At 46.6% G+C, this 27952-nt stretch overlaps 1 protein-coding gene across 1 annotated transcript in view; it reads left to right on the top strand.

The window, feature by feature from the left end:
* The window catches only part of LOC135372621 (uncharacterized), an 86973-nt gene that overhangs the window by 23886 nt on the left and 35135 nt on the right, over positions 1 to 27952 (top strand). The window contains exon 3 of the mRNA XM_064606139.1: positions 5369 to 5603. Within this exon, the coding sequence (XP_064462209.1) occupies positions 5369 to 5603 (235 nt within the window). The remainder of the gene's footprint in view (positions 1 to 5368; positions 5604 to 27952) is intronic.

The raw sequence follows: 27952 nt of genomic DNA, 5'->3' as shown, positions 1-27952 counted from the left end.
ATGACGTGCTAGAAAACCAATGTAAACAAATCCACGTGAACAGGTTTCGGTTAAAAAAAAAGTATGATAATCGTGAAAATATTACGTCATGCGCACACCACCAACGATGTCAGGGTGTTGGGTACACAGGTTGTGCATTTTACTTCTAGTCGTGCCTCACCTAAATATGAGTGATTTATGCCTGCCGTACACACGATCTATGGAGTCCATATGCCTACCATGGGGGGGGGGGATATGTTCATTAAGAAAAAGGAAGGAAAGATCAGCCAGACGAAGGTCGGCTTGCTATTCCAAACACAAAAAAAGGAAAAGAAGGGAACAAGGAAAGAAAAGGGACGAAAAGAAAAGGGAAAGAAGAAAAGAAAAAAGGAGGAAAGGGGAAGAAAAGGAAAGGAAGAAAAGAAAAGGGAAAGAAAAATAAAAGTTAAAAACAAAGGAGATAAGGTAAGGAAAGGAAGAACACAAAACTAAAACTGAAAAATCACACACACACAGTCACACAATCACAAGGCGTTGACAAGCGTGGAGAAAGCTGAGGAGCGCTGTGGTGACTTCCCACTGGGTCGAGAGAGAAACACAGGGCTCACAGGAGACCCGTGTCACGCAGAAAGCGGAGCACCGCTTTTGTGACTCTCCACTGGTTAGCTCGCTGCAATGGGCCAAGGCGTGTTGCGAGAGAAACGTCTGTCCGTCCGTTCGTGCACTCAAGCTCTGAGAGATGTTGCCAGAGCACGGCCCGCTGATGGTGGTGACGCTGACAGTGGAGGAGCTGATGAGATATATTGTCTTCTACAGCGCAGCAGAGGCAAATGGGAGATGACACGCGGCCCATTTTGAACAGGAGTGAACGGGTGAGGGCAACGTTCAGCCGGAAACGATGTAGAAGGGTCTCCTACCATGATGCACGCACATGCCGTATGGATTTCTGTACGGATACCACAGAAGTCCGCAGATTAACGCTACGGACTTTGGACGGCTGCCATCGAGGTCCGTGCATACTCTCTATGGAATCCGTACGGCCATAACAGCAGTCCGCACATAGCGTATGGATTCCATAAATGCACAATAGCAGTCCGTACACGTAAACCACATATGTCCCATATGTCCTCTAGGCGACCAGAGGATGGTTCAGTTGGGGCATTTAGTGTGTCCATTAGATATTCAGATACATTTAAAATGCGCTGAAAAGACGTACTATAGATAGTCGAATGCCTGTCCATAACACGTTGTTGCGACGTTACGGAGATATCCCTGCTGGATGTTTCCCCTTTAATGGATATCCGAAACACGTACGGATGTTCATCGGACGTTATATATATACGTCTGCCTCTGTATACTGTACGTGCCAAACACTATGGTGCTGGAAATAAGTTTCATTGCGTCAGCACGAATACAATACTACTGTATCTAAGCAAGTCAACGCGGTAAAAGCTTCCAACCAAAACTGCAGCGCAATGCGCAGTCGTTCGGCCACTCGGCGTCACCCACTGATCTCGATTGTAAAAGGCTGGATCGCGGATAGGGAGCGCGAGCGTGAAGAAACCGGCCGCCATCTTACGGTGCCCACAACAGCCGCCGCAGCGATCATGGCAACTTCTTGCAATTACGGTCGTACCAACCGTACTGGCAAGGTTACAGGGCCTAAACTTATACAGGTGAGTCACTCTTTATCAAGGAATAAATAGGCGTCCATTCTGTACATTTATTTGACCATTATGAAGTGTTTTTTTTTTTGCCCAAAACGAGCACTGGATGCAAGTTGCCTGATCGCTCTTCCGACGTTCAATCGAGCACACTTACATTTTACCCGGCGGCAAATACAGTTTGAGTGCATAATATGCTTGAAACAACATGTTACACTACACAGGTAGTGTTGTCATCAATATATGTGCGAACACTCGAGCGCTTTTTTGCATGCATTGCTAGCATGGTACACGGTGTTCTCTGCGGAAGCAAGTGCCACATTCATTTATTTGAATTACCTTCGCGCACAAGTTCGGTATTACGTCATAATGAGACCAAGATTGTCACCTTTTTTCATGTATTGGTATTGTTTTGTGCCTTGGTTTGATTTATGACAAAGAATCCTACGTAACGGTGGTGTAGCGCGATTTGAATAACGCCTTTGTGTCTGAGCTGTATCGTCAGCTTGTTACGATAGTAATAATTTGTAGCGTGTCGCTCTATTTGTAGCAGTTTTAAGGCAAAAGTGGTCTCTCAATACAGGTTTCGTCATGAGGGCTGCCCAGTGAATAATCTGTGCAGTGTGATACGGCTGGGTGTACAGGTAAGTATCACGTTCCTCATCCACTGGTTTCTACTTTACAGGAAGGAACAACCTCAGTGCACGCACTGTGGTTAGCCTCTCTCAGTTTTGCATATTTTCATACATGTTCACATCAAAAACACACCTTACACTTTAGGCTCCTTAACCCAGCAATATAATAATTAGAGATTATAATTCTTTTTAGAAGAGTTCCCCAGATTCTTTTTAGAATAGTTTTTAAGCTTTTTAATTGTTAGAAGATACAGGGATTGTAAACCATGTTTTAAACTGATGTTTTAACATTTGTCCAATGCATTTATTAAACAACATATTCATTTTTAACTGGTTGCACCCAAACCAATGTTCTGATGTATTATTTCCTTTGTTGTCGATGCACCATAAAAGTTGGAATAATCATCATCAATGCAGGTTACTTCACAGCTGCCTCGACATACTCAAGAAATGGGTGCAGAACCTGCGTAATGCCCGCAAACTTTGACTACCACAGCACCTCCAGAAGGTAAAGGGATATGTGTCACATGGGATTTTTAAAGGCATTCACAGTATAGAATACCTTGTATGAACTGTTGTAGATCTAAGCAGCTTCTACAGTACACTCTCAGAAATTAAAACTTGTCAGGGAACTGTGATAATTGTTTCAGTTAATAGGCATGCACATATACGCTATAAGAAGACAATTATTTATTGACAATGCACTTCTCTGGCTACTCATGTTGTTTACATCTACTGTTGATCACATTCATTTATCACATATTATATTCTTATATATTATTATTATATTATCACATATTCGATCACATTAAATTTAAAATTTAGCATATATGAGAAAATATCAGTGGGGAAGTTGCTATTCATTGCTCATTCCAACCTAAAATTGAGTGCTACAAATTTAGAGAGCGTACCTGACCATTGTCATTCCTAAAATATATATTGCCATTGTAGCAAGGTCACAAAACAATAAATGTAGCCTTTTGCGACCTCCCTGCACGTTTATTGTATCCTGAAACGCATAAGTGCAAGAAATAAATCTTGAACTTGATGTTGTATAAACTTGACATAAAATATTGAATAATATAATGAATGATACAAAATATTGAATAAACTTGAACTCGTATATTCTCTTTACTCATCATCAGTGATCTTCATTACAAAAACATATCGTGTTAGACTTTTTCTGTTTGCGTTTCACAGACTGGGTACACGAGGGCCAAGATGACAAAATCACAACTGTTTCAAGCTCCAAATAGTCCTGTTGCAATTTGAAGACCATACGTGGAGCTGCATTTATTGGAACATGCTCCACATAACAAGCATGACAAAGTCAGCACTGGATAGCAGGACCCCGTCCCCAAGCAGCTTTTCTCACGCTGCAGTTGTATTCAACAAAAGCATGTGAGTGCTGGAGAAGGACATTCAATTTGGCACAACCGCGCCTGCAAATAATCAGAACAAATGAAGAAGCAAACAAACATAGAAGGGCTGTACTTCAAAAAGAGATAATTTCTGTGTCTCAAGGAGGTGCTACCACTTTCTAAGTAACTTAATTGATTAAGCTTACATCACTACCTGATTAACTGTCCTAACGAGTGTGATCTAATTGCGTGAAGTAATTATTTGGGCTGCTTCGGTATGTCCATATTTGCGAGGCAAAGCACCGCTGTCGTTTACTAAAAGACTCTTTCTAAGGCGATGCTTGATATAAATCATACTAAACGCATACACGGCTAAAACAACGGCTGTGATTCTACAGAACGATCTCTTTCTGCCATGCGTGTATATCTTTTCCCGGACCGTTCTTTATGGAACAATTTTTGTCCAGAACGCAGTACGGTATAATATATACAAGGTTGTTGTTAACCTCAAGTCGTCTCTTATTGAAATATTGGCTGGGAAACGTGCTGTAGTACAATCCCCAGCGCTGCACTGCAGTGACGGTCTAGTTTCGGAATGCAAAACATAACGTAATTACGAATCAAACAGCAGGACACCTGTGAAACACTGTTAGGATACATCAGTATACTGGTACCTTACAAAATTGTGTGATGACAAACAACGATCAATGCTAGCAGCGCAATAAATACTCACAATCTCTGTTGCCTCCCATTGTTTTCTATGGGCACACACAGCACTTTAGGGCACCCCAACATGGCGGCCCGAAGGCACGCCTCTCCCCCACGAGCCCCTCTCCCATGCGCGATCCAGCCTTTATACATAGAGATCAGTGGCGTCACCAGCGCAAATGCTGCACCACACCCGCCCCCAAAGTAGGTCGGGAAAACTGCCGGGACATTTCTCAGTAGCCCCAATCGGTGTACTTGATGGAGCATATACTAAATATACCAATAGTTTGGGCACATTCGTTAACTGTAGTGGGGACCCTAATACGTTTGTAACGGTGACGAGGACGCGTCTCTGCATTTAATTCGTAGGTCTGCAACAAGTGGGACTACCCGCTAACATTTCGGACATCCCTTGCTGCCAAATATTGTGTTTTTAATTCAGGCTATGATGGTGTTACGTGCTGAGTGGAACCGTAAAACCGATACGTTTCCTGTGTCGGTGTCCTTGTCGGTTGTCCGCCGCTTCTACCGCTATCCAAAATTGCTATTAAATTGGCAGTCGCATCCGGCGTCCGCTGGTATTATGCATTGTCTTTCCCAATTTTTAGAAATCATCGTGTGTCTTTTTTTCTTTTTTACTACCACTTGTAGGCTGGGCTTGAGACCTCCTTTCGTCGGACTGACAACGATTGCGCTCAAAAAGTCGTCAAGTATCAACACCTAGTAGGAACACATGTCATTGACCGCATGATTCTAAGTGGCCTAGGTTTTTTTTATAATTCATTGACACGTTTTCTGGGACACCCTGTGTACTTCTCACTTGTATATATACGTGCGATACGCTTAGCACTCCAAAATTAAGATAACCAAGGAACCAGGTTAGGAAAACAAGCAGATCAATTTTACACATACAGCAGGACACAACGCCTTCCATGCAAAAGGACGGCGGCAGTGTTGCGGTAATGCTTCCTCGACGTTGTGCGATGGTACGCATCCTTAACAATTTCTACCCCCCACGCAGCACGACAGCAGCCGTAACCGCACTGGGATGCGACAAAGCTCTGTGCAGAGGTTGATGGTGATGGCGAAGGCAAATCCGGAGTTTGCAAGCCCCATGGCATCTTTCCGCAACATGCTTATCCTCGTCGTGTGTGTCGTCGTGGGAGTCTCCATTGCTGTGGTGTGGCTTCTTAGACGTGCCACAGACGACGACAAGTGGGTGCGAAATGAAACCATTATCCTGAGGCGGGGACCTGGTGGGTATATTTACTTTCTCGCAGGTGCACAGTGTAGAATTAAGGTCATAACACTGGTGACATAGCTGGCGCAAGGCCCAGCAGTTCAGTTCATATACTGGGCCAACCTTTTGGTCGCAGAGCTGAACAAGACGAAGCTACCTTCGTGGATGACACCAAGTGCATATTGCTAAGACGCGCCGAATTTATTTGATAGCCAGTTCTTTTTCGTTTTAGTTATGCTAATTAGCTAGTCAATTACAATTGGTTAACTGACTCGTTAATTAGTGACTTGAGAGTCGAAGTACCAATGGGCAGGTCACATAGCCTCAGACATATTTTGATAAGGGGCCATCAACGCGGTAGACTTTACTGGTTTATTTTTCGTGCCAAAAGAGAAATGTGAAATTTGAATTGGTATGACGCAGCTGCTTTCTCACGCGCCTAGCGCGCACCGCTTTTTGAACGCCCTCACGGGTTTGTTGTTATCTCTCCATGCTCTGCCACACAGAGTTTGCTGTCTATGTTAGCCTCGGTATAAACAGTAGTGGATAAGCTAGTGTGGAAAGAGTGCGCGCACAAATTCTCCAAGTGAGATTGAGAGTTTTAGGGCCGTCTTCCCAACCAACCCTGATGGCCCCCTACGTAAGCGTTATCGCCTGAGGCAGGTTTGCACTGAATTTCGTTTTGTGAAGCGGCCGTATCCACATGGGGCGCGCGCCAAGTGAGCTCGCGAGCTCCCAGTACGCTCCTTGTTAGAAACAAGCAGGGAGGACAACTGCAATTTCATACACCGCGGCTTCCGATTTCAGTGTTACCGTTACCGTGTTGTTCCTCCACTGATAATGGGGGGAATTCGCGACTGAGAGAAACCGAAACGGTACGAGGAATGTGAATTCAAACAAAGATACGGTTTAGCGAAGTCATCTATTTAATAGCAGTGTTTGGGTGTCTGTGGCAATTGTACACGCGAAAGATGCGAGCATTTTCGATTTAACGGCTGATGCTGTGAACATGACGCAAGACAAGTCAGCTTGTCTTTTTATATGGAACAAATCATATCCGCTGTACATACGCAACAGCATACCTTTTCGGTATTTATTACGGTATTTATTTTGCTTGCCTATTCGGTATTGGGGTCGATATTGGGTCGATGGAGAAGCGTGACGACGCGCCGCCGGTCTCCCTCTAGGGTTGCACAGCTGTCGATTTCTCCTGTTTTTGGCAATTATGCTTCCGAACGTCCCTCTAATTGCCCTACAGTCCTGTCAGACGCTATTGCCTTGGTGTTAAACCCCTAGATAACTGCGCCCAGGTTTTCGCGTCGAGTGATGCGTTGTCGGACTTTTTGTTTTCAGTTACGTCTTAATGCTTCTCAACCAGTTCCAAAAGCGACTTCCGCTATTCTGCACTGCACTGCGCACGTGGAGTCACTGGAACACACATGACATGACATGACGTTTGCAAGATAAACGCAAGCAGAACACACAATACCATTGTAGCAGACGACAACCGCCGAAAGAGAAAATCAAGCGCCGTGTTGCGCATGCGCTTCTGCTTCATTCGACGACGAATCAGACCGAACACTCTTCGAGCCTCCCGACGCGCAGGCCTTGGCCGGGGGCACGCACGTTTACACTCGAGACACGCACGCTCTCTAGAGGGAATGTTAGACCTTGGGGCACCCGCAACCCCACAAAGAACACTGGCGATCCTCAGGACGTCCTCAAAGTGTCATCGCGTCCTCGTCTGTGACGGAGTGTCCGGCGGAGATCCGGAGAGTGTCATCATGGGATCTTCCAGTGATAGTCATTTGCGTACATCCTGCGGCCACCAACCGGATGACATATATAGGAGAAATAAATTAGTTTAATAATGCGATGTGCATTTCTATGACGCGTCTATGCGTCGTTGACGTTCAGGATACCGTCTCGTGCTGGTAGCTTCCGACGCTGGTGGCTGTGACTGGTCGCCTGCCTGGCTGTTGTCGGCGCTGGTTGTCGCGGGTTGACTGGCATCCCACCACGTGTCTTCGTCCGACGCTTTTCTTGAATGGCTGTGGTTCGCCGACAACAATTGGTCCTGGTGCCTTCGCCAGATGTGAGCTCCAACTCTGACCTGAAAAGAGACTGGACCCCATCTTTTCACAATCACTCCTGGCAGCCACCGTTCGCCAGGTCTTCTGTAATTGCGCACGAGGACGGTGTCCCCAACACTGAATGTTCTCACACTGGCACGCTTGCAGGCTGTTCCTTGAATTGTCTGTGTTGTACTTCGGAGGTGAGCGATGGCTTAACCAGGTCAAGCCTTGACCGTAGTCTCTTCCCCATCAATAGAGTTGCAGGAGATTCTCCAGTAGAAGCGTGTGGTGTGTTGCGGTAAGTGAGCAAAAAGTTTTGAGGACTAAGATGAAATGAATGCACGCTACTTTCCTTCAGCCCTTGCTTGAGAGACTGGACGAATCTTTCCGCAATGCCGTTCGTTGACGGGTGGTAGGGTGCGGTCAACACCTGACGAATACCGTTGGAACGTAAGAACATTCTGAATTCCTCAGAGGTAAATTGCGCACCATTATCTGACACGAAAGTTTGTGGAAGTCCAACGGATGCCTTTCGGGTTGCGCAACGCAGCACAGATCTTCCAGCGGTTCATTCATTCCGTCACCAGAGGCCTTCCTTTCGTCTTTGTCTATATCGACGACATGGTTGTTGCAAGTTCTACCCCTGAGGAGCATGCCGACCACTTCCGACAACTTTTCGCGCGACTGGCCGCTCATGCCATCATCATCAACGTTCAGAAGTGAGAATTTGGCGTTGAGGCCACCGAATTCCTTCGTCACATGGTGTCTTCCGCCGGCATGGCTCCTCTCGCAAGCAAAGTCGACGCGATCATCAGCTTTCCGCAGCCTCAATCTCTCCGCCAGTTGAGACGTTTCCTCGGTTTAATTAACTTTTACCGGCGATTCATCCCTCATTGTGCCACCACTTTGAGCCCACTAGAAGCTCTACTCAGTTATCGCGGCGGATCGAAGCCCCTACCCTGATCAGCTGAAGCGGAGGCCGCCTTCTCGAAGATCAAGGTGGACCTCAGCGCGCAGTTACAGCTGTACCATCCGAAGCATGGCGCTCCGACCCCCCTAATGGTGGATGCCTCCAATGTGGCCGTGGGCGCGGCTTTGCATCAGGAGTTCGACGACTCCTGGCACCCTATAGCCTTCTTCAGTAAGAAGTTGAAACCCGCTGAACAGAAATACAGCACGTTCGACCGGGAACTCCTTGCTGCTTACCTTGCGGTCATGCACTTTCGGCCAGAGGCTACGCACATCACCGACACAACCGCCGAAACCGAAGCCGCCACCTTCCTAAGCAGTGGATCCCCCATTTCGGTGTGCCCTCACGAGTAACAACAGACCGAGGTCCTCAGTTTGAAAGCCGCCTTTTCACCGCCTTCACCAATCTACTTGACACCTCGCGCGTAAGAACAACTTCGCACCACCCTGCGTCGAACGGTTTGGTGGAGAGGTTTCATCGGCACCTCAAGGCTGCCTTGATGGCGCATCAGGTCCGCTCCCACTGAACAGAGGCCTTACCCCTGGTGCTTCTCGGCGTCCGTTCTGTCTTCAAGGCCGACTTTGGCTACAGTCCAGCACAGCTCGTCTACGGCTGCAGCCTGCGCCTTCCCGCCGAATTCTCCGTCGAGTCAAACCCGTCCTTCACCCCTTCCGAGCTCCTGGACCGCCTCCACGCGTCTTCGACAGCCTCCGCCCCGTACCCACCCGTGTCAACTCGTCCTACAAGCTCTACGTCCCGCAACAGCTTGCCACGGCCACTCATGTTTTCCTCCGCATCGACGGAGTTAAGCCATCCCTTGTTCGCCCCTATACTGGCACCCATGCCGTTCTCCACCGCTCTGACAAAACCTTCCGCATACTCATCAACGGACGGGAAGAGACAGTCAGCCTGCACAGGCTTAAGCCCGCCTTCCTGGATAATGCGGACCCTTCCGTCTCGTCACTCTCGGACACCACCGTCTTTGACCGTACACCTTCGCCCATCGACTGCCAGGCACGAGCACGCAAAACCGTCACCTGGTCCAATCGTTCCTGGCCGTTTCCAGCGGCGGGGGGGGGGGGGGGCACTGTAGCGGCGCTTCCAGCCGCCGGACGAAGAAGCCGACGAGGCAGCAGCGCCACCCGGCGCGAGCTGAACATGCTGGCTCACAGCTTCTCATCCTCACGGACGTTCAGTCCAGTCCAGCCGTCAGACAGTAAACTGCTGTCCCCAACTTGGAATACTCTCTCATTCCTAATGGAGAGGAGGTGGTGTCCCTCTACATGAGGCCTGACCGGCGATGATGGAATGTCCCAGCGGGCAGACGGTCGTGGTCTCACCATCCGCCGGAATCTCCCGTTTACGCAATGGTCCAGGGAAAATGGAGGGCGCCCAAACCACGTGATCTCCAGGAGCCACTCACAGCGGCCCCGAGCTGCAGCGCGGGAAAAAAGCTGGAGCCTAGTGCGCATGCGCAGACCAACCTCCTTTCCCAACCTCCTTCCCCTTCTCTCCTCGAGTTTTGCGTCTCTCCTCTCGTCCCCCCTACCCCCCCAGCCTCGTCCGTTTGTCTTCAGCGCTTGCTGTCTTGCTATAGAGCAACGATCATGCTGTCCCAAAGCAGACAATCAAAAAGCCGATGGTATATGACAAATCAAGTTTATTTGTCCTCGGGAACTGCCTCGAAAAAGCTACACTACATATCTTTTTACGTCTTGTAACAGGCTTCACTGGAGCTTTAGGCGCTTTAGGTGCTTCGACATCGAAGCGCAGTTCAGAAGCCTATGCCGAGCTATGTGCGTCGTCGTTGCCGATGGCTGCGGGAGAACTAAAACAAAACAAAAAAAAATCCATTGATGATCCGTAACTCTGCACGAAAATCACTGCTATCATAGATAATCGATCTTGATTTCGTATTTGAACACCAGCAGCGCATTTGTCACGAACGTTCGTAGATCACAGTGAATGAACGGTTGCGGCGTGCATGAGGAGCAACTTGCATAACCACGCATAATTTGATTAGCGGCATATCAAAAACGTACAAGTTACGGCAATGCACCGCACAATGAAATGCCGCTAACGTACCGAGTGACTCGTAAATGTTGTACGTAATACACTTAACGTGATAAACCTGCATTACTTCCTTCGGTCACAAAAAAGTAATCAAACTTGTCTTATCGTTCACCTGCAGTACGTCGGAAAGAGTGCAGACTTCCTCTCTGACGATTTCTGCGTCCTTTGGAGGTGCAGGGATTCCTGTCATGTTCGTCTTCCAGCTGTTGTGATGATCAGGTGGATGTGCCATTCCGTTCTCACATTAGCAGTTCGCCACAATCGAAATCTAAAGCATTCAAAACCCTCAAACTAAACCTAGCGTCTGCGTGCACAACGGTTGCAGTCCGAAGTCCGAGAACACGCGTGACCGGCAGACGCGTTCTCTCCTCTGTCGTTTTTCTTTCTCCTCCGTTCGACCGACCGTTTGGATACGCGCGCCTCAATCAAATGACTCTCGCCCAATCAGCGCGAAGGAAACTGACGCCAGTTGTTGGAGATCAATGAGCATCCAAATATTTATACATATAATGCGCAACCAATCAGAGATCTTCCGAGCTCGCACGCCGGTGGCGACAATATTTTCGAGGCGGTGCGTTTCGCTTTAGAGCCGGCGGCTGGTCTCACGCTAGGGCGGTGCCGGCAGAACTGGCTAGCAGGCGCAGTGGCGAGCGCCCGCGGAGGCACTTCGTCATCGCCAACGGGCCGTCACATCTTTTACCCCTCAGACGCGGAGTGGTGTAGAGCTAGCGGTTGAGGTCCGCGTCGGTACGTGAAGAGGAGGAAGACGGGCGACACGTGGAACAGGGACGGCTGGTCTTACCTCTTCTGCTGAGTGGGCAGAAGTGGCGGGATGAATGGTACGGACAAGATCTGGTCGGGAGGGTTCCAGTGGTGGGCGGGCCGAAGCGGACAGCAGGCAGGTTGGCCGATGTGATGCAGCGAGGGCGGCGACAGGACCGCGACCGGTTCGTGAGCAGTGAGCTAATGTCGCCAAGGAGTGTGCCAGGGAGGACTATCGCGAAGCACGGGGAGACCGGGAGTAGAACTCAGTGGCCTCCGTGCGGGTCCCTGTGGAACGTTGGTCCCGGTGCCTCTTGACAGCAATTGGAGGGGCTGCCAGCATCCTGTATCGAAGCCTGATGGAAGGCGAAGCGGGCAGGATTCTTGGGACTGTCCTGACGATGCGTACGGGGCAGTGCAGTCGCCAGCGGCGTAGCGTGACCGGTATGGGAGCGTGATGCTCATGAAGGTGCGCTGGGGGAAGCCCGAAGAGTGCCATCACGAAGCATGTGGCGTTGTGACGTGGAGAGTGCTAGTATGGCGAAATGAGCGATGTGGATGAGCGAACCGTGGTGTTGAGCGGCTGGGCGTTGCGATGAGTGAGCCGCGGTGGATTGACGTCGCCGTCTTGCGATTCCTCGGAAGAACTGTGCACCGAACTTCAGTGATGGCTTCGAATGTGGTCTTGCAGAAATTTGGGATAGTACTGGGCCGAATTGCGCCGAACATGGTGTCCATAGTTCGGGTCACGAAATGTAGAGGAGGTGGTGTCCCTCTACATGAGTCCTGATGGAATGTCCCTGAGGACAGATAGTCGTGGCCTCACGCTAGGGCGGTGCCGGTAGAACTGGCTGGCAAGCGCACTGGCGCGCGCCACCTTCTTCGGAAGCACGTCTTCGTCATCGCCCACGGGCCGCCACACCGTGATGTACAGAAAAAAAGTTCGGTCCCGATTTCGGTTCGGACACTTCTCGGATATTTTTTTCGTGCTATGCGCTTCAGCCTTTAAGTTCCGGTGAGCTGAAAGTCAGGACACTGCGGGGAAGTATGCTGGATACGGCTTGATGAGGAAGAAAAGCATTTTGAGTATTGAGTAGCAAATACTGAAAAGTAGCTTGCAAAAACTATTGGGTAGAGTACCAAACTAACAGAAAAAGTATTTAAAGTACGGTTTTGAGTACGTAGTCAAGATACAAGTCCGGGTCGAACAGGGCCAGGAGAGGAACACGAGAGGGTTTTATGCACTCTTTTTCAATGGCAAAGTTCCACTCAAAAATGTTTTCTTCACGGAGCATCGCCCGCAAAAGCTCGGTGTTGCTGGACAAAGCAGGGATGTATTTTTCGAAGTAATTAATCAAGCCAAGAAATCGGCGAATATCCTTTTTACCAGACGGAAGACGAAAGCGTAAAACAGTTCTTGCGAGCTACAGACGGTAGTATATGATCAGCTCAACAAGCCGGCAACTCACACAGTGATCTGGACGCCATTAATAAGCAATTAGAGCAATTTGGGACCCCCACAGTAATTAGGATCATTCAGTGAGTCGTTACACTGATTGGGGACCATCTAAGACGTGTCCAGACAACTGTGTAAGTGGTCGACTACTTGAGCTGACAAAAAAGAAAAAAAATAGGCAGAAAAGAAAAAAAATAGAGTGGAGAGAAGGAGTGTAGTTGAAGATCAACGACGCCATCTTGAAGAAAGCGGAACAGAACGGTCGCTGACCATCGCTGGGCGACGGAGCACAGAGGCAGGCTGCAAAGCATCTTCAGCTGTGACCACAAGCTCTGGACATCCTGTGACGTCAGCTGTGATGTCATCATGGCATGTCTGGGCAGGTTAGGACAGCTGTGGACATGCAAGGAGAAAAACACCCGTAATACGAAGGCTGTGAAAGCAAGAGTAAATATGCTAACCATCAATAGCTAACAACAAAAAGAATCAGACACAGGAGCAAAGCAGCCCTCCACAACTGCAGTCACGGGGAGCGTACCGATGCAACTGCTCCATCCGACAGCCAGGCACAGAACTTAATCGTAATGCTTTTTTCTCCTCTATAAAGTCCCGCATCTGCACCTTCTAGCACTTACTTTCTCAACTAATTTCATGGCAACATTATTATGAATCACGACACCGCTACTCTCGTTCCTAAGGCAGCTTTCGCGGAAGATAGAAAATGGCGGGGATGCCCTTACAGGTACAACAGCAATAACCACAGCGTCACCACCTACAGAATTCGACGGCTAACACAAGACAAGAACCACAAAAAATACCAGTCGCTACGGGTCACTGGTAAACAAGTCTAAACATGCGCGTACAGCGAATATTCGTTACGGCGAACATGCGAGAAAAGGCTTAACACGAGCGCGGTAAAACAACGCGCAAACATCGGCAAATCACCCACCTTTTCCCCCGTGGCGACTGAGCGTCCGATCCCGACGACAGCCAGCGATCAAGTGACGCAGAGCATGGACGACGGAGCGACGGACCGCACATCTTCACCGTACGACAGCGAGTGGCCGACTCACGCAGGCGCCACTCTACGGATGCTACGCATGCGCGCACGCTCGTAGCGCCCTCTACGCGCACCTAGCGCCACCTGCGGCGACAACAAGTGAGAAGTAACACGACCGTACCTGCGAGAGGCTAATAGAGAACTGAACCCCTGCGCCCTCTGCAGGCCTTGCTCATTGGTCATGATTCTGAAGTCTACTTTCTGAACTAACTTAAGAATCGTTATGCCATTATTCCTATTTAAAACAAAGGTGCAGCAGCACTAGCGTCATCGTCAAGACAAGAACGTTGAACGTGAACCTTTCGTGTCCATAAAAGAAAAAATACAGAGCGTCAACATTGCATGCAGGTCAGGACATGTCAGGAGCGCTGTTAAACGAGGAAAAATCAGACGAGTGCCAGGCAACAGAGAAAAGCAAACACAGAAAAACATGTGAACGGAGTGAAAAAGACAACCATCATCAACAGACGTTCACATACACTGTATTCCCTCATTGTTCATCCCCTCGACACAAAATCCAGGAGAATCGACGCACACCATACACCAGTTACGAATCATACATCCGTACCCCTTCAGAGGTAAACTGAATCCCACTGAGGCTACGCTTTCCATTAACGGCCAACGCAATTGCTAGGAAGAGAACGAACGCGTCCACACCCGCCAATGTCCAAGAGACAAGTGAATCCTAGCGCCCTCTGCATGCCTTGCTGGTTGGTCGTGACGTCAGCCTATTGTTTCAAGGTTACACTGTTTTTCCACTAATGCTCACCTAGACAAGGTCCACCTGAAACAATAGAGCCACAGCATGACGTCATAACACAAGAAGGTTCAAGGGCGCGTACGCTGTAGACAGGGGACCTGTTACCTAATGAATTACTGTCCCAAGATTATTTACTTTATTCTTCTATAACGATGCATAAGAAGCAGAAAAACTACTGCAGAACATACTGCCATTCAGGGCAGCACTATCGTCAAGACAAGAATGTTTATTTTCCAAAAGAAAAACAGAATTACATGTAGAAGGAAAGCATGACTGAACAGGTCTGGGCATGTCAGGACACGTCAGAAAAAATCGCATGTTTCTCAGACAAGGGGAACAAAAGCACAGAGAAACACTTGAACAAAGCAGAAAACCAACATCAAACTATTTCTAAGCACACACACATTCCTCTATTTGAAGAACAGTGCTCATCGTAAATCCTTCCAGGACAATGCACACCATCCTCCATTTTTCTATTGCTGCACTTTTTTCCAGTAACAGTCAATCCATTGCTACAGACACCTGAAACACTGTGTGAAGTCACCCAATCCTGTCTGAAGAAGGCAGCGGCAAAGACAAAAACTCCCATTATTTATTGAATCGCAAGATTATTTCCTTTATCCTGCTCTTAATGATATTCATTATTACAATAAAATTCAACAAAAAAGCGCTCCAGTTTTTTCTCTTCCCATTTCAGCCTTGTCATGCAGTGTAGCAGTCTCACAACCAAGATAATTAATTTACACTGAGGGTGGTGTGCTAGGAATTTCTGTCCAGCGCTCAGATGCAAGCATTTCTGCACAAATACCTATAACACCTGACATCCTCAACACACCGTGCTCCTAATTAGATCTAACAAACAAAAAACATACAAACCCTCTTCTCACGAATTCAGCTTTACCATGCTTCTGCATAAAAGTAGTGAAAGGAGAAAAGAACCGCGAAAAATTACACGCATTGTGCTCCAATAGCTGTAACTGCAAGAAACCGTAGCGCACGCTAATAAACTGAGAAAAAGACACCCATTTCTGCTATCAGATAATTCTTGCATAATGCTACATACACAGCCGCATTGCCCTTGCGTAAAGAAAGCACAGGACAATGGCACACAAATTTCCTTAAGTGAGCAGGGAAAAGGCTTAAGTCGAACCGCTCAGGAATAATAGGAGAATCACCACTTATCGCTACGAAACTCAACGGCTAGCACAACATGACACCAACAAGATACTAGCGGCGGTTAAAACTGCAACACTCCACAACAAGTCCAGACATGCCATGATGACGTCACAAATCAGGAAAAAAGCACGCACACACACACTGCACGCACTTGTGCTCCAATAGCTGTAACTACAAGAAACCGTAGCGCACGCTAATGAACTGAGAAAGACACTCATTTCTGCTATTAGAAAATTATTACATAACGCGATACACACAGCTGCGTTGTCCCTGCGTAAAGAAAGCGCAGACCAAGCGTCTGCACAAAATGAACACGGAAAATCGCTTCTACTGGGCGTTCCCGTACATCGGTACGAAGCTCATCGGCTAACACAAAACGACAACAAGATATTAGCGAAGGGTAAAAACTGCAGCAACAAAGACACTACTGAACAAGTATAGACATGCGACATGGAATGCGAAAACACAGTTGATCGCGGAAAATGCCTAACCCTGCGGCGGATCATCATAGAGCATGCACGAGTTCATTATTCTATTTCACATAAACTAAACGGGGTTTGCTCGGAAAACGACGTACAAAGTTTCTTAGGGAGCAGAGAAATATAGGAATTTCTACTCCGTGCTCAGATACCAGCATTTCTGCTCAAAAACCCATAACTGCAAGATTCACACACACATGCACACATAAAGATACGATGATGAGATGGGGCTGATGTCGGTCAGCAGGCTGGGTGCTGCTCCAGTGCCATTTGTAGGTAGTGAGAGATGATGATGGAAATGAGGATTCAGGTGGTCAAAGCAGGGTGGAGTACTGCTTACTTCGTCAACATATCGAGCACCCAACAAAACAAACAAACAACCTCACTTCCACTGATAGAACACTATTCAGCTTTTACCAGGAGGCTTTCTTCTGCGTAAAAGTAGAGAAAATAAGAAAAGGCCAGTGAAAAATTACACGCACTTTTTCTCGCATAGCTATAAGAGGAAAAAAGTAAAATAACGAGGCACACGCTAATAAACTGTGACAAAGACACCCATTTCTGCTATCAGATAATTGTAATACACTGATGCTATAATAATCAGATAATAATCAGATAATGCTAGATACACAATTGCATTGTCCCTGCGTGAAGAAAGCACAGAAAAAGGACACATAATTGATTTTATGCGAGAAGGAAAAGTAACTTCTTCTCGGACAGCTTAATACCATAAAGTCAGAACTTTTGCAAAGAAAACAAAGCTTGAACAGGGCTACGAACGTGACAGACACGTACTAACAAACAAACACTCCTATTCATTTTTACTGATATAATTGGAGCTAAAGGCGTGAACCACACTACAAGAACAAAGCACACTGCTTCAGGAAAGCATATCAAATGCACCGCAAGAGGACCGGCGTCGCGCATTCATAAAATAGCATACCCAAAAAAACCAGGTTCGCGGGGCCATTAAAAACGCTCGGCCTATCCTACAGGTAGCAATGCAAACGCGACTACCCTTATTTTTTAAACCACTATTTCACGCAATAGTACATAAATGGATCGCTCGTGTCACACGAAAAGGCAAACACATAACACTTACCTGTCAAGTGGGGTCCCTGCTTCAGAAAAGCGCGCGCGCACACACTCACATTTTCACTCACAAACAGTCTATTTTCACAACCACACAAATCCATATTATTCCACAGGTGAATAATTATCCTACCATCGTCAAACGACGGTACAGACATGTATGCGAACGCAAAACAATAGGTCTTCGTTCCGGTTGTAATAGGATATCGCCACTCGGCCGGCGCGAACCAAAAAAAAAAAAAAAGGAATGCATGTTCGCTATACATCCACGAGAAAATGGTACCGGCTGACCTTACACACCCGAAGCCTTTTCTGAATACATTCTGCTGGCGCCTGGAAGACAATATTTATTGCGAGGTCTACACTAAAATGTCACAATGTACTACAATGTCAGCTCTCTGCGTCTGGTTAAGTGATAAAACAGTGTACCCGTTCGGGGAATCGCGTTACGGACCGCGAGGTCGCGCGTTCAAACCGCGGGAACGCGGTCGCGTTCCGCTCCCACGGGCAAACGAATCGCGCGCGTCACGTGTCCAAACCGCGAGAAGGGGCCCGCGCGGCTCGCGTGGGGCGCGGTTCGAGGGCACTGTTGTAGCACTTAAACATCACCTTGCTTTACGCATTATGCAATAATTTTCTGATAGCACAAATGAGTGTCTTTTTCTCAGTTGATTAGCGTGCGCTACGGTTTCCTGCAGTTACAGCTATTGGAGCACAAGTGCGTGCAGTGTGTGTGTGTGTGTGTGTTCTTTTTCCCTGATTTCTGACGTCATCATGGCATGTCTGGATTTGTTTAGCATGTATTTTGTTGGTGTCATGTTGTGGTAGCCGTTGAGTTTCGTAGAGATAAGCGATGATTCTCCTATTATTAATGAGCGGTTCGAGTTAAGGCTTTTTCCGTGCTGACTTAAGGATATTTGTGTGCCATTGCCCTTTCTTTACGCAAGGGCAATGCGGCTGTGTATTCGGATGGGACGCGGTGATGATGACGGATGCTGTGTATGTAGCATTATGCAAGAATTATCTGATAGCAGAAATGGGTGTCTTTTTCTCAGTTTATTAGCGTGCGCTAAGGTTTCAATGCCTGTAATTTTTCCCGGTTATTCTCTCCTTTCACTACTTTTATGCAGAAGCATGGCAAAGCTGAATTCGTGAGAAGAGGGTTTGTATGTTTTTGTTTGTTAGTTGTAATTAGGAGCAGGCTGTTATAGGTATTTGTGCAGAAATGCTTGCATCTGAGCGCAGGACAAATTCCTAGCACGCCACCCTCATTGTAAATTAATTATTTTGGTTGTGAGACTGCCTCACTGCATGACAAGGCTGAAATGGGAACACAGAAAAAATTGGAGCGCTTTTTTGTTGACTTTTAATGTAAGAATGAATATCATTAGGAGTAGGACAAAGGAAATAATCTTGCGATTCAATAAATAATGGGAGTTTTTGTCTTTGCCGCTGCCTTCTTCAGATAGGATGGTGTGACGTCACGCAGTGTTTCAGGTGTCTATAGCAATGCATTGACCGTTACTGGAAAAAAGTGTAGCAATAGAAAAATGGAGGATGGTGTGCATTCTCCTGGAGGGATTTACGATGGGCACTGTTCTTCGAATAAAAGGAATGTGTATGTGCTTAGAAATTGATTGATATTGGTTTTCTGCCTTGTTCAAGTGTTTCCTGCGCTTTTGTTCCCCTTGTTGTCTGACAAACATGCGATTTTTCATGACGTGTCCTGACATGCCCAGACCTGTTCAGTCATGCTTTCCTTGATTCTTGGAACATTCTTGTCTTGACGATAGCGCTGCCCTGCATGGCAGCATTTTCTGCTATAGTTTTTCTGCTTCTTATGCAATCGTTGTAGAAGATAATCTTGGGACAGTGATTCATTAAGTAACAGGTCCCTGTCTATAGCGTACGCGCCCTTGAACCGTACAGATGCATTCTTGGGTGATGATGTCATGCTGTGGCTTTGTTTTGAGGTGGACCTTGTCCAGTTGAGCATTACTGAAAAAAAAAACAGTGTAGCCCTGTGGCCTGGCTGACATCACGACCAATGAGCAAGGCCTGCAGAGGGCGCTAGGATTCACTTGTCTCTTGGACATTAGCGGGTGTGGACGCGTTAATTCTGTTCCTAGCAATTGTGTTGGCCGTAAGTGGAAAAGCGTAGCCTCGATGGGATTTAGCTTACCTGTGACGGGGTACGGATGTATGGTTCGTCACTGGTGTATGGTGTGCGACGATTCTTGTGGATTTTGTGTCGAGGGGATGAACCATGAGGGAATGCAGTGTACATGAACGTCCGATGATGATGTGTCTCTTTTTCACTCTGTTCATATGTTTTTCTGTGTTTGCTTTCCTCTGTTGCCCGGCAGTCGTATGATTTTTCCTCGTTTAACAGCGCTCCTGACATGTCCTGACCTGCATGCTTTTCTTTCTTGACGCTCTGTATTTTTTCTTTTATGGACACGAAAGGTTCATGTTCATCGTTCTTGTCTAGACGATGACGCTAGTGTTGCTGCACCCTTGATTTAAATAGGAATAATGGAAGAACGATTCTTAATAATTTTGCGATTAAGTTAGTTCAGAAAGTAGACTTCAGAATCATGACCAATGATCAAGGCCTGCAGAGGGCGCAGGGGTTCAGTTCTCTCTTAGCCTCTCGCAGGTACGGTCGTGTTACTTCTCACTTGTGGTCGCCGCAGGTGGTGCTAGGCGCGCGCAGAGGGCGCTACGAGCGTGCGCGCATGCGTAGCATCCGTAGAGTGGCGCCTGCGTGAGTCGGCCACTCGCTGTCGTACGGTGAAGATGTGCGGTCGGTCGCTTCGTCGTCCCCGCTCTGCGTCACTTGATCGCTGGCTGTCGTCGGGATCGGACGCTCCGTCGCCGCGGGGGAAAAGGTGGGTGATTTGCCGATGTTTGCGCGTTGTTTTACCGCGCTCGTGTTAAGCCTTTTCTCGCATGTTCGCCGTAACGAATATACGCTGTACGCGCATGTTTAGACTTGTTTACCAGTGACCCGTAGCTACCTTTTGTTCGTGTTGTCGCATGTTTAGCGTTGTGTGACTGGTATTTTTTGTGGTTCTTGTCTTGTGTTAGCCGTAGAATTCTGTAGGTGATGACGCTGTGGTTGTTGCTGTTGTACCTGTACCATCCCCGCCATTTTCTATCTTCCGCGAAAGCTGCCTTAGGAACGAGAGTAGCGGTGTCGTAATTCTTAATAATGTTGCCATGAAATTAGTTGAGAAAGTAAGTGCTAGAAGGTGCAGATGCGGGACTTTATAGAGGAGAAAAAAGCATTACGATTAAGTTCTGTGCCTGGCTGTCGGATGGAGCAGTTGCATCGGTATGCGCTCCCCGTGACTGCAGTTGTGGTGGGCTGCTTTGCTTCTGTGCCTGATTCTTTTGTTGATAGCTATTGATGGTTAGAATATTTACTCTTGCTTTCCCAACCTCTGTATTATGAGTGTTTTTCTCCTCGCATGTCCAGAGCTGACCTAACTTGCCCAGACATGCCACGATGACGTCACAGGATGTCCGGAACTGTTGGTCGCAGCTGAAGCTGCTTTCCAAACGGCCTCTGTGCTTCGTCAGCCAGCGATGGTCAGCGGCGGTTCCGGACAGCTTTCTTCAAGATGGCTTCGTTGGTCTTCAACTAAACTCCTTCTCTTCACTCTATTTCTATCTTTTTATTTTATTTTCTACCAAATGTTTTATTTTTTTATCAGCTCAAGTAGCCCACAACTCACACAGTGGTCTGGACACGTTTTAGATGCTCCCCAATTAGTGTGATGGCTCACTGAATCATCCTAATTACTGTGGGGGGTCCCAAATTGCTCTACTTGCTAATTGATGGCGTCCAGGCCACTGTGTGAGTTGAGGGCTATTTGAGTCCGCGTAGTTGGCGTCTTCTTTACAAGCCAGAACGGTACTGCTGCCCTCCGGCCGTTGTAGGACATTTGTGGCCTCACGATTCCATTGTGAGCGACACATCACCGCTGTAGCTTATCTTTCGCACTGCGTCCGGTATGTTTCGTGGTACCCTAGACTGTGGCAACAAGTTCGCCTGTGCTCCAGTGTGAAGCTTGAGAGAGAGAGAGCGCCCGGCTGTGAGAGCTGATATTATCCAGCCGTTGCCTTGCCACCGACAGCTGCTAACATCCAGAATAGTGAACTATTCCTCCATACTCTGTACATCAGACAGGACTTGCATCTCATTAATTTCCTGCCTGCAACACGCTGCAAAATTGTTTCGCCTACACGGCGTCTACAAGTCTTTACACCGATCAATCTTGTGAATGAATTTGCAGTTCCCGCACCGACGGTCAGTGTGATAACGGTCATTGAGGTTCTCTCGTCTCCTTTCATGTCCGACGTGCACTGTGTCAACCTCTTTTTCTTTCTCCTAGAAATGCATGTTTCGAAGCGCCTGTACCTCGCTCGCTTTGCGCGTAGTCAGTGATTCCTGTTGCGTTAAAGACTCTGACCAGAAACTGTGGGAGCTCTTTCGTACTTGTAGTCGATAAAGCACCCAACAAGGACTCTCCATGCGAAAATTCACGCATTAAAACCCCAAAAGTTTCTCTAAACTCGAATTTTAAACATTCGACTTCATCCGAGTGCAGCACGCCTAGCGTCAAACCGAGAAAACATACGTTTATATAGAATATCCACCCCGGCCCACCATCAAGATGACGTCAACACGGGGGCCACTCGCAACACCCACAATTGGCTCAAACGCGTCACGTGGTCACGCAATATCTGTCAATTTCCTTCATGAAATGGCATTTCTACGTTAATATGTTTTTGTTACAGAGCCTCAAAAAGAAAAATATACCCTGCGTTTATCACCTCCAACAGTTTCTACGATTTTCTTTTCAATCTGTACACGGCGTTCGATATATGCTTCCGTATCCGGTCAGCTGTAATGGATGCCGTATGCCGAGCTTGCGAACTGCGAACTTGTGTGACTCCCGGTTCATCCTTTTTGTTCGGGTCATTGGGTTGGTGTTGGTCACCATATTCTGAACGTTTCACCTATCGTTGCGGTGTACTGTTCTTGATCTGCTGCGAAGCGACGAACCGCAACGGCAGTCACTCGCCTCAGCGAACTTCTGTCTGCTGCATCTCAAAGGAGCATGGGGACCTGATGATACCTTCAACTAAAGAAACCAAATGTGCTCTCGTGTGGTCCTGAAAACCATGCAGGTGCAGTCGATCATTCTCGTAGCTGTTGTGTAACGCGTATGCTTTCTTACATATCCCACAGAACCCTCCACTTTTTCAACCAAGTTATCTTTATGAGATCCTTCTGATGGCTTCTTACTAGGCTATGCCGCTCCGAAGCATTGAGATGACGAAGCGTCGTGGTAGCTGCACCTCTGCCTCCGAAAGATGAATCAGTCATTCCACACTGTGCTTACTGGCTTTGTATAGAGTCTGGCAAATCCGACAGACTTGGACTGCCTTTTTCAAGAAAGTTTGAAATGTAAGTATGTGTATATTGGTTTCACATATCCACCACATATTGAGCGTGTGTATGATTGTACTTTATATGCTACAGCGTATCAGCATACATTATTATTCAACACGTAGTGTGGCAAACTCGACATCAGTCACACAAAGCCAACAATTGCCTTTTCTTCAACTGCTTATTTTTATCATATCATGTTTTTGTCTATATTTCAGTTTACCAACCAACAAAGTATATTATTTTAGTATAATCGTCTGATATTTAACAAGTCACAGTTTTATCATGGTTTTTGGCGCACTATAGCCCGAGTTGCTTATGCGTCATTAAATTGAATCATCATCATCTTCAACTGCCATTATTCAATTGAAGTGCCAGGTGGATATAATGATAAGGCGATATATATTTTTTGTTGTCATCCTGGAATTGCTCATTTCATAGTCACCGTGAAGTTTGTTTTCGTTTTCAGAAACATTAAGAGGACTAAAACCAAACACTTTTCTTTCAGAGCATCCCTTATGCACCTGCATTTCAATTCCAATATGTATTACAAGAATGACAGACCACTCAACAGAGATGAACATCTGAAAGTGAAAGAGCTGGAACGAAGATACGTTAATCTGTGTCAAAGGTTCTTAGTATGTGTGCGAGTCGAGGACATAGGTCTCAAGCTTATTCCTGTCTTCAGAAGAGGTGACAACTATGCTCTTTCTATCTATTAACCAGCTCCACTTTTTAGGGTTCCCTGTAAACTAATGGAGGACATCATGTACTACCATGTCGATTTCTTTTTTTAAATTCCAGCATGGCTTTAGAAAAGGGTATTCAGGCAAAACTAACGTAGTGGAATTCGTTCACAGCATTTCAAACTGTCTTGATTTCTGGGTCCACGTAGATGTAGTATTCTTTTTATTTTGTAAGGGCTTTTGACACTGTGCTCTATGCTCGCGTGTTGGCCAAAGTAGCCTAATTAAAATGTGATCCTGCTACCTGGATATGCAGTTTCTAACCGTAACTGTGGCGACAACTCGTGAGGAGAACCTATCATGTCGCCACCATGCAGCATTTGTTATGTTACAATCGCTTCACATTTTAATCTAGTCAAAAGCAAGGACTTTTGGTGATCGGACTTGTATGATTACGTGCCCCTCCGTTATGTAACACCACACTGGGTTCTTCAACCTATGATAGATAAATAAATATATTGCCAAGTAAATTGTCTACAAGGCTCGTTATTCCATTTCGCCACACTACCACAAGCAATTGTTAGAGTAGTGGCCCAGGGTATGAAACTCGCCACTAATCATCATTCAAACAAAGTTCATAATGTAAAATCCTTTACTCAGAACACTGGCTTAACACAACAATTAAGAATAAAGAGAGTAAACATTTCATTGCCTATCCAGGTGGCATCATCCCTCCAACAGAGAACAATCAAAAACAACATCAAAGGAGTCAAATCGGTGGTCCGCATTCCTTTCATCCAACGTATTTCATACGCTATTTGGAGGGCACTGTGCCCATCAGGCATTTTGACTGTGCATATCAAGTTGAGTGCATAGAATGTGATGCAACCTACATTAGCGAGATAGACAAAAGACGTGGGACAAGTCTAAAAGAGCCAGTTGCCAGGGCTACTAATGCTTAGCTTAACTAAACAGGACTGAATCAGTCTACCACTGCTGTCCTAAGGGACATATATTTTGATGGTGCAGTAACCTTTGCTCACGACTAGCGATGGGGCCCTAGAAAGTTCTTAGAATCCTGCTTTATCAGGCGTGATGCTTCAGCCTGTAATACATACCGTGGCCCCCTATCGGATGTGTAAGACTCCCTCTTAGATAGGCTGATGTCCTCATCTTTGGCCTGTGTTGTACTGATGATGCCACCCGGATAGGCGACAAAACGTTTACGCTCTGTTTTTATTCGTTGTGTTGAGCGGTGTTTGCAGTAAAGGACGCTACATTATGAGGTTGTCACCCGGCTTTTGGAATATATTTTCAAATAAAGTTGTTGTTTTACAAAGCTCAATACATTGCAGAAATCATTCTTGCTGCCTATTGTTTTGGGGGTGCCATCCTTGCAGTCACATGAAGCACTGAAGGGCCAACTTAAAAAGTAAAGGCAATCTGATTTATGTTCTTGCCGACATGGCACAGCGTATGTACGAGGTAGCTCCATTTCAGAAGCCTGAAAACACTCAAAGCAATTAGTGTGCTTGCATCAGATATGGTGTACAGCATTACATATTTGCTTTTGGTAGGGCAACTAAGAAGGGTGGATAGAAAGGCAGTTAGAACCTGTTTCCACAAAAGACACTCAGATTCATTAGCAATTTCCTCCAAGAGAGCCAAGGCTTTTTCTAGATTACTAGAACATGGGTACCTGGTTATAAATAACAAGAATTCATCTACCAGAAGTCAGTGTTTCACACACCCTGCTTTCCATCAACACTATTAAAAGCTGTGTCCCCCAAACCTGCACAAAATTCCTGGAGAGTCTTTACTGGACACTGTTGCTGTCCCTCTCACCAGGTGCTCTCTATGAACCCGATTCACAGTTCTGGATGCACTGCCTGAGCTAACTTCAGCATGCTTTCCCAACACGAATGGTAACTGCTATGAGGAGTGTTGTACTTACTGAAAGCAACATGAAATGCTGTACCTTGACAGGTAATGTTGATATCCTTCTTAAGACCGTAGAGAGATGTTCCTTGCTCCCTCTCTTCCAAATCTTACTATCAGATGCAAGCCCACTTGCCACCAAGCCAATGAGTTGTGCCTCACAGTCAGTGCAATCAAGGGAATCTATCACTGAGGCTCAGAAAAGCTGTTTTCCATCGGGATCTGATCCAGCACTGAGCCGTGAGTAGCCCCGTGAAAGTACCAGGGTTTCTTCGAATTTTAGATGTGCCAGCGTTTGTTTTCCTCCCCTCCTTCTTTTTATGTAGTAGGTGATTACTTTAGCCTTGTACTGCTTTGGAGATTGAAGATGTGGAGATGATGTAAGAGGTGGAACTAGGCTTTATGCAAAATGAGGCAAAGTGTGACTACGCACAAATCTTATGAGAATGTTTATGTATCATTCACACAAAGAGAGGATACGTGTTTTTTTCCGGTTTCGATATTTATTTATTGATGAATATATCTCAAAGGCCATTGCAGGCATTACATGAGGGGGGACATCAACATGGGTCACTTAACAAATACGGAAGTTACAAGGAACATACATATTTGGAAGACAAGACCATTTTTCGTTCGTTCATCAGTCTTGCTCAAGAAATTGTTCACTGTAGCAATGGTACACAATGTCACGAAAGGAGTGCTCATCTATCGTTCCGCAAGACTCATTAAAAAGCACTAGTGTTGTGTTTCAACACAACATGTTGTGTTTCAACACAACATGTTGAACTCATGAACCATGCATCATCCTGAGAGCTATAGATCATCCTAAATACAGATGCTGAATTATTTTAAATGTGATAGACGAGCTGTGCGAAGAGGTACCCCCAGTTAGGATCTTGGGTACTTGAAGCCTGTGGCATTTACTGTGGGAAAGGCTTGCCAGACCCTCTTCACTGCACAGGCTGGGATGACCATGATCTTGTTTTTCCCAAGCTTGTGCCATACTCACCTTGCAAACTGGCGATACGCAGTGTATCTGCATGTACACAGATGTACATAAAATATAGTTTAGGCAAATTGGTAACCGGTTACAGTACAGTGTGTGTGCAATGTCATTTCTACATGTAGCTGAGAGCAACTGCAGTTTACCTGCCCACACCTTGTACATTACTACACATGCTGTGTTCTTTTAGAACCCAACATTGTTTTACTTTTCACTGAATCGACAATCAAGAACACTCAATATCGCTAAAAACCTATGCTAATACCTTATGCACAGGGCAATACATAAAAACGTGACTCAGGACACAGCACACTGACAATTACAAAATTGCCTACATGGGTTTTCTCCAGTTCAGAGTCGTGTACTGTATAGCCTTTTTATGTGCTGCGCCCTGTACTGGAGTTTTTAACGATTTTATTGCAGGACCAAACCAGTTTTGGCCGCCCAAATTTTAACATCGTTCGACAAGGACACATGTGACTTACTTGTGAATATAGTCGCTCATAGGTTCGCGCTGCCCACGGAGTTCAATATGCGACCTTCAGGACAGTCATATTGAAGAATAGAAGTTTGAAATCTTTGTGGGTTGTAATGCACCAGTCATTCGGCAGTGTTTTCGAGCTCCTTGCAGCACAAGCATTCGATCTCCTTCGGCATTATGACACACCAGCCACACCGGCACCATCAACAGCAAGTGCGCATTAGATATCAGAACACGAAATTTCTGAGAACGTTTACATGTTCGATCACAGTGTGCGTTAAAAAGCTCATCGCTTACCTGAAGACAGGCGACTCATGCTGTTTGCTTCATCTGTGACTGATGTTCGTAGAGCTCTAACTTCGTCTCGCATTCGCGGCATCGGCGACGTTTCGAAAGCCTACCGAGCTGTTCAGCACGCAGAATTTTCCTCTCGATTGCAGAAAGGTCAGAAAGAAGTTCCGGGCTCGAAGTCTCCGCATTTCTTCCTTCGACGTCCATATTGAAGATCGCTTTCCGGACGGATGCCGGCGCTCTCACAAACTCACTAACAACAGAAGTTCCGGTCCGGGCGCCCAATGAAACGTGGCCCTCGTGATTTCGTCACGCGCACGGAAATTGGCGGATGTCCACTGCAAAGAGGCTAGATTTCGGTCCCGATTGCGCGAGTTGAGGGGGAAAAGCGAAGCCAGTTTTCAGCTCCCCGTTTGGCAAACTTTGCCTCCGCGCACAGCCAAAATATTTCGCGTGTGGCTTGGAGGCATATTATACCTTCGTAATAGATGCAAACGAAATATCTGTCGAACTTCTGGTCAGAGTCCCTTTAAGTTTGTTTCCCTCAAAGGCCGCAGGCGGAGTTTGTTGCCAGAAATGCCGTAAAAGATTTGGTCCTGCAT

This window comes from Ornithodoros turicata, unplaced genomic scaffold (genome assembly GCF_037126465.1).
Source record: "Ornithodoros turicata isolate Travis unplaced genomic scaffold, ASM3712646v1 Chromosome16, whole genome shotgun sequence".
Taxonomy (NCBI): Eukaryota; Metazoa; Arthropoda; class Arachnida; order Ixodida; family Argasidae; genus Ornithodoros; species Ornithodoros turicata.
Note: the sequence above shows the minus strand (reverse complement) of the source record. Positions and strands in the feature narration are given on the sequence as shown.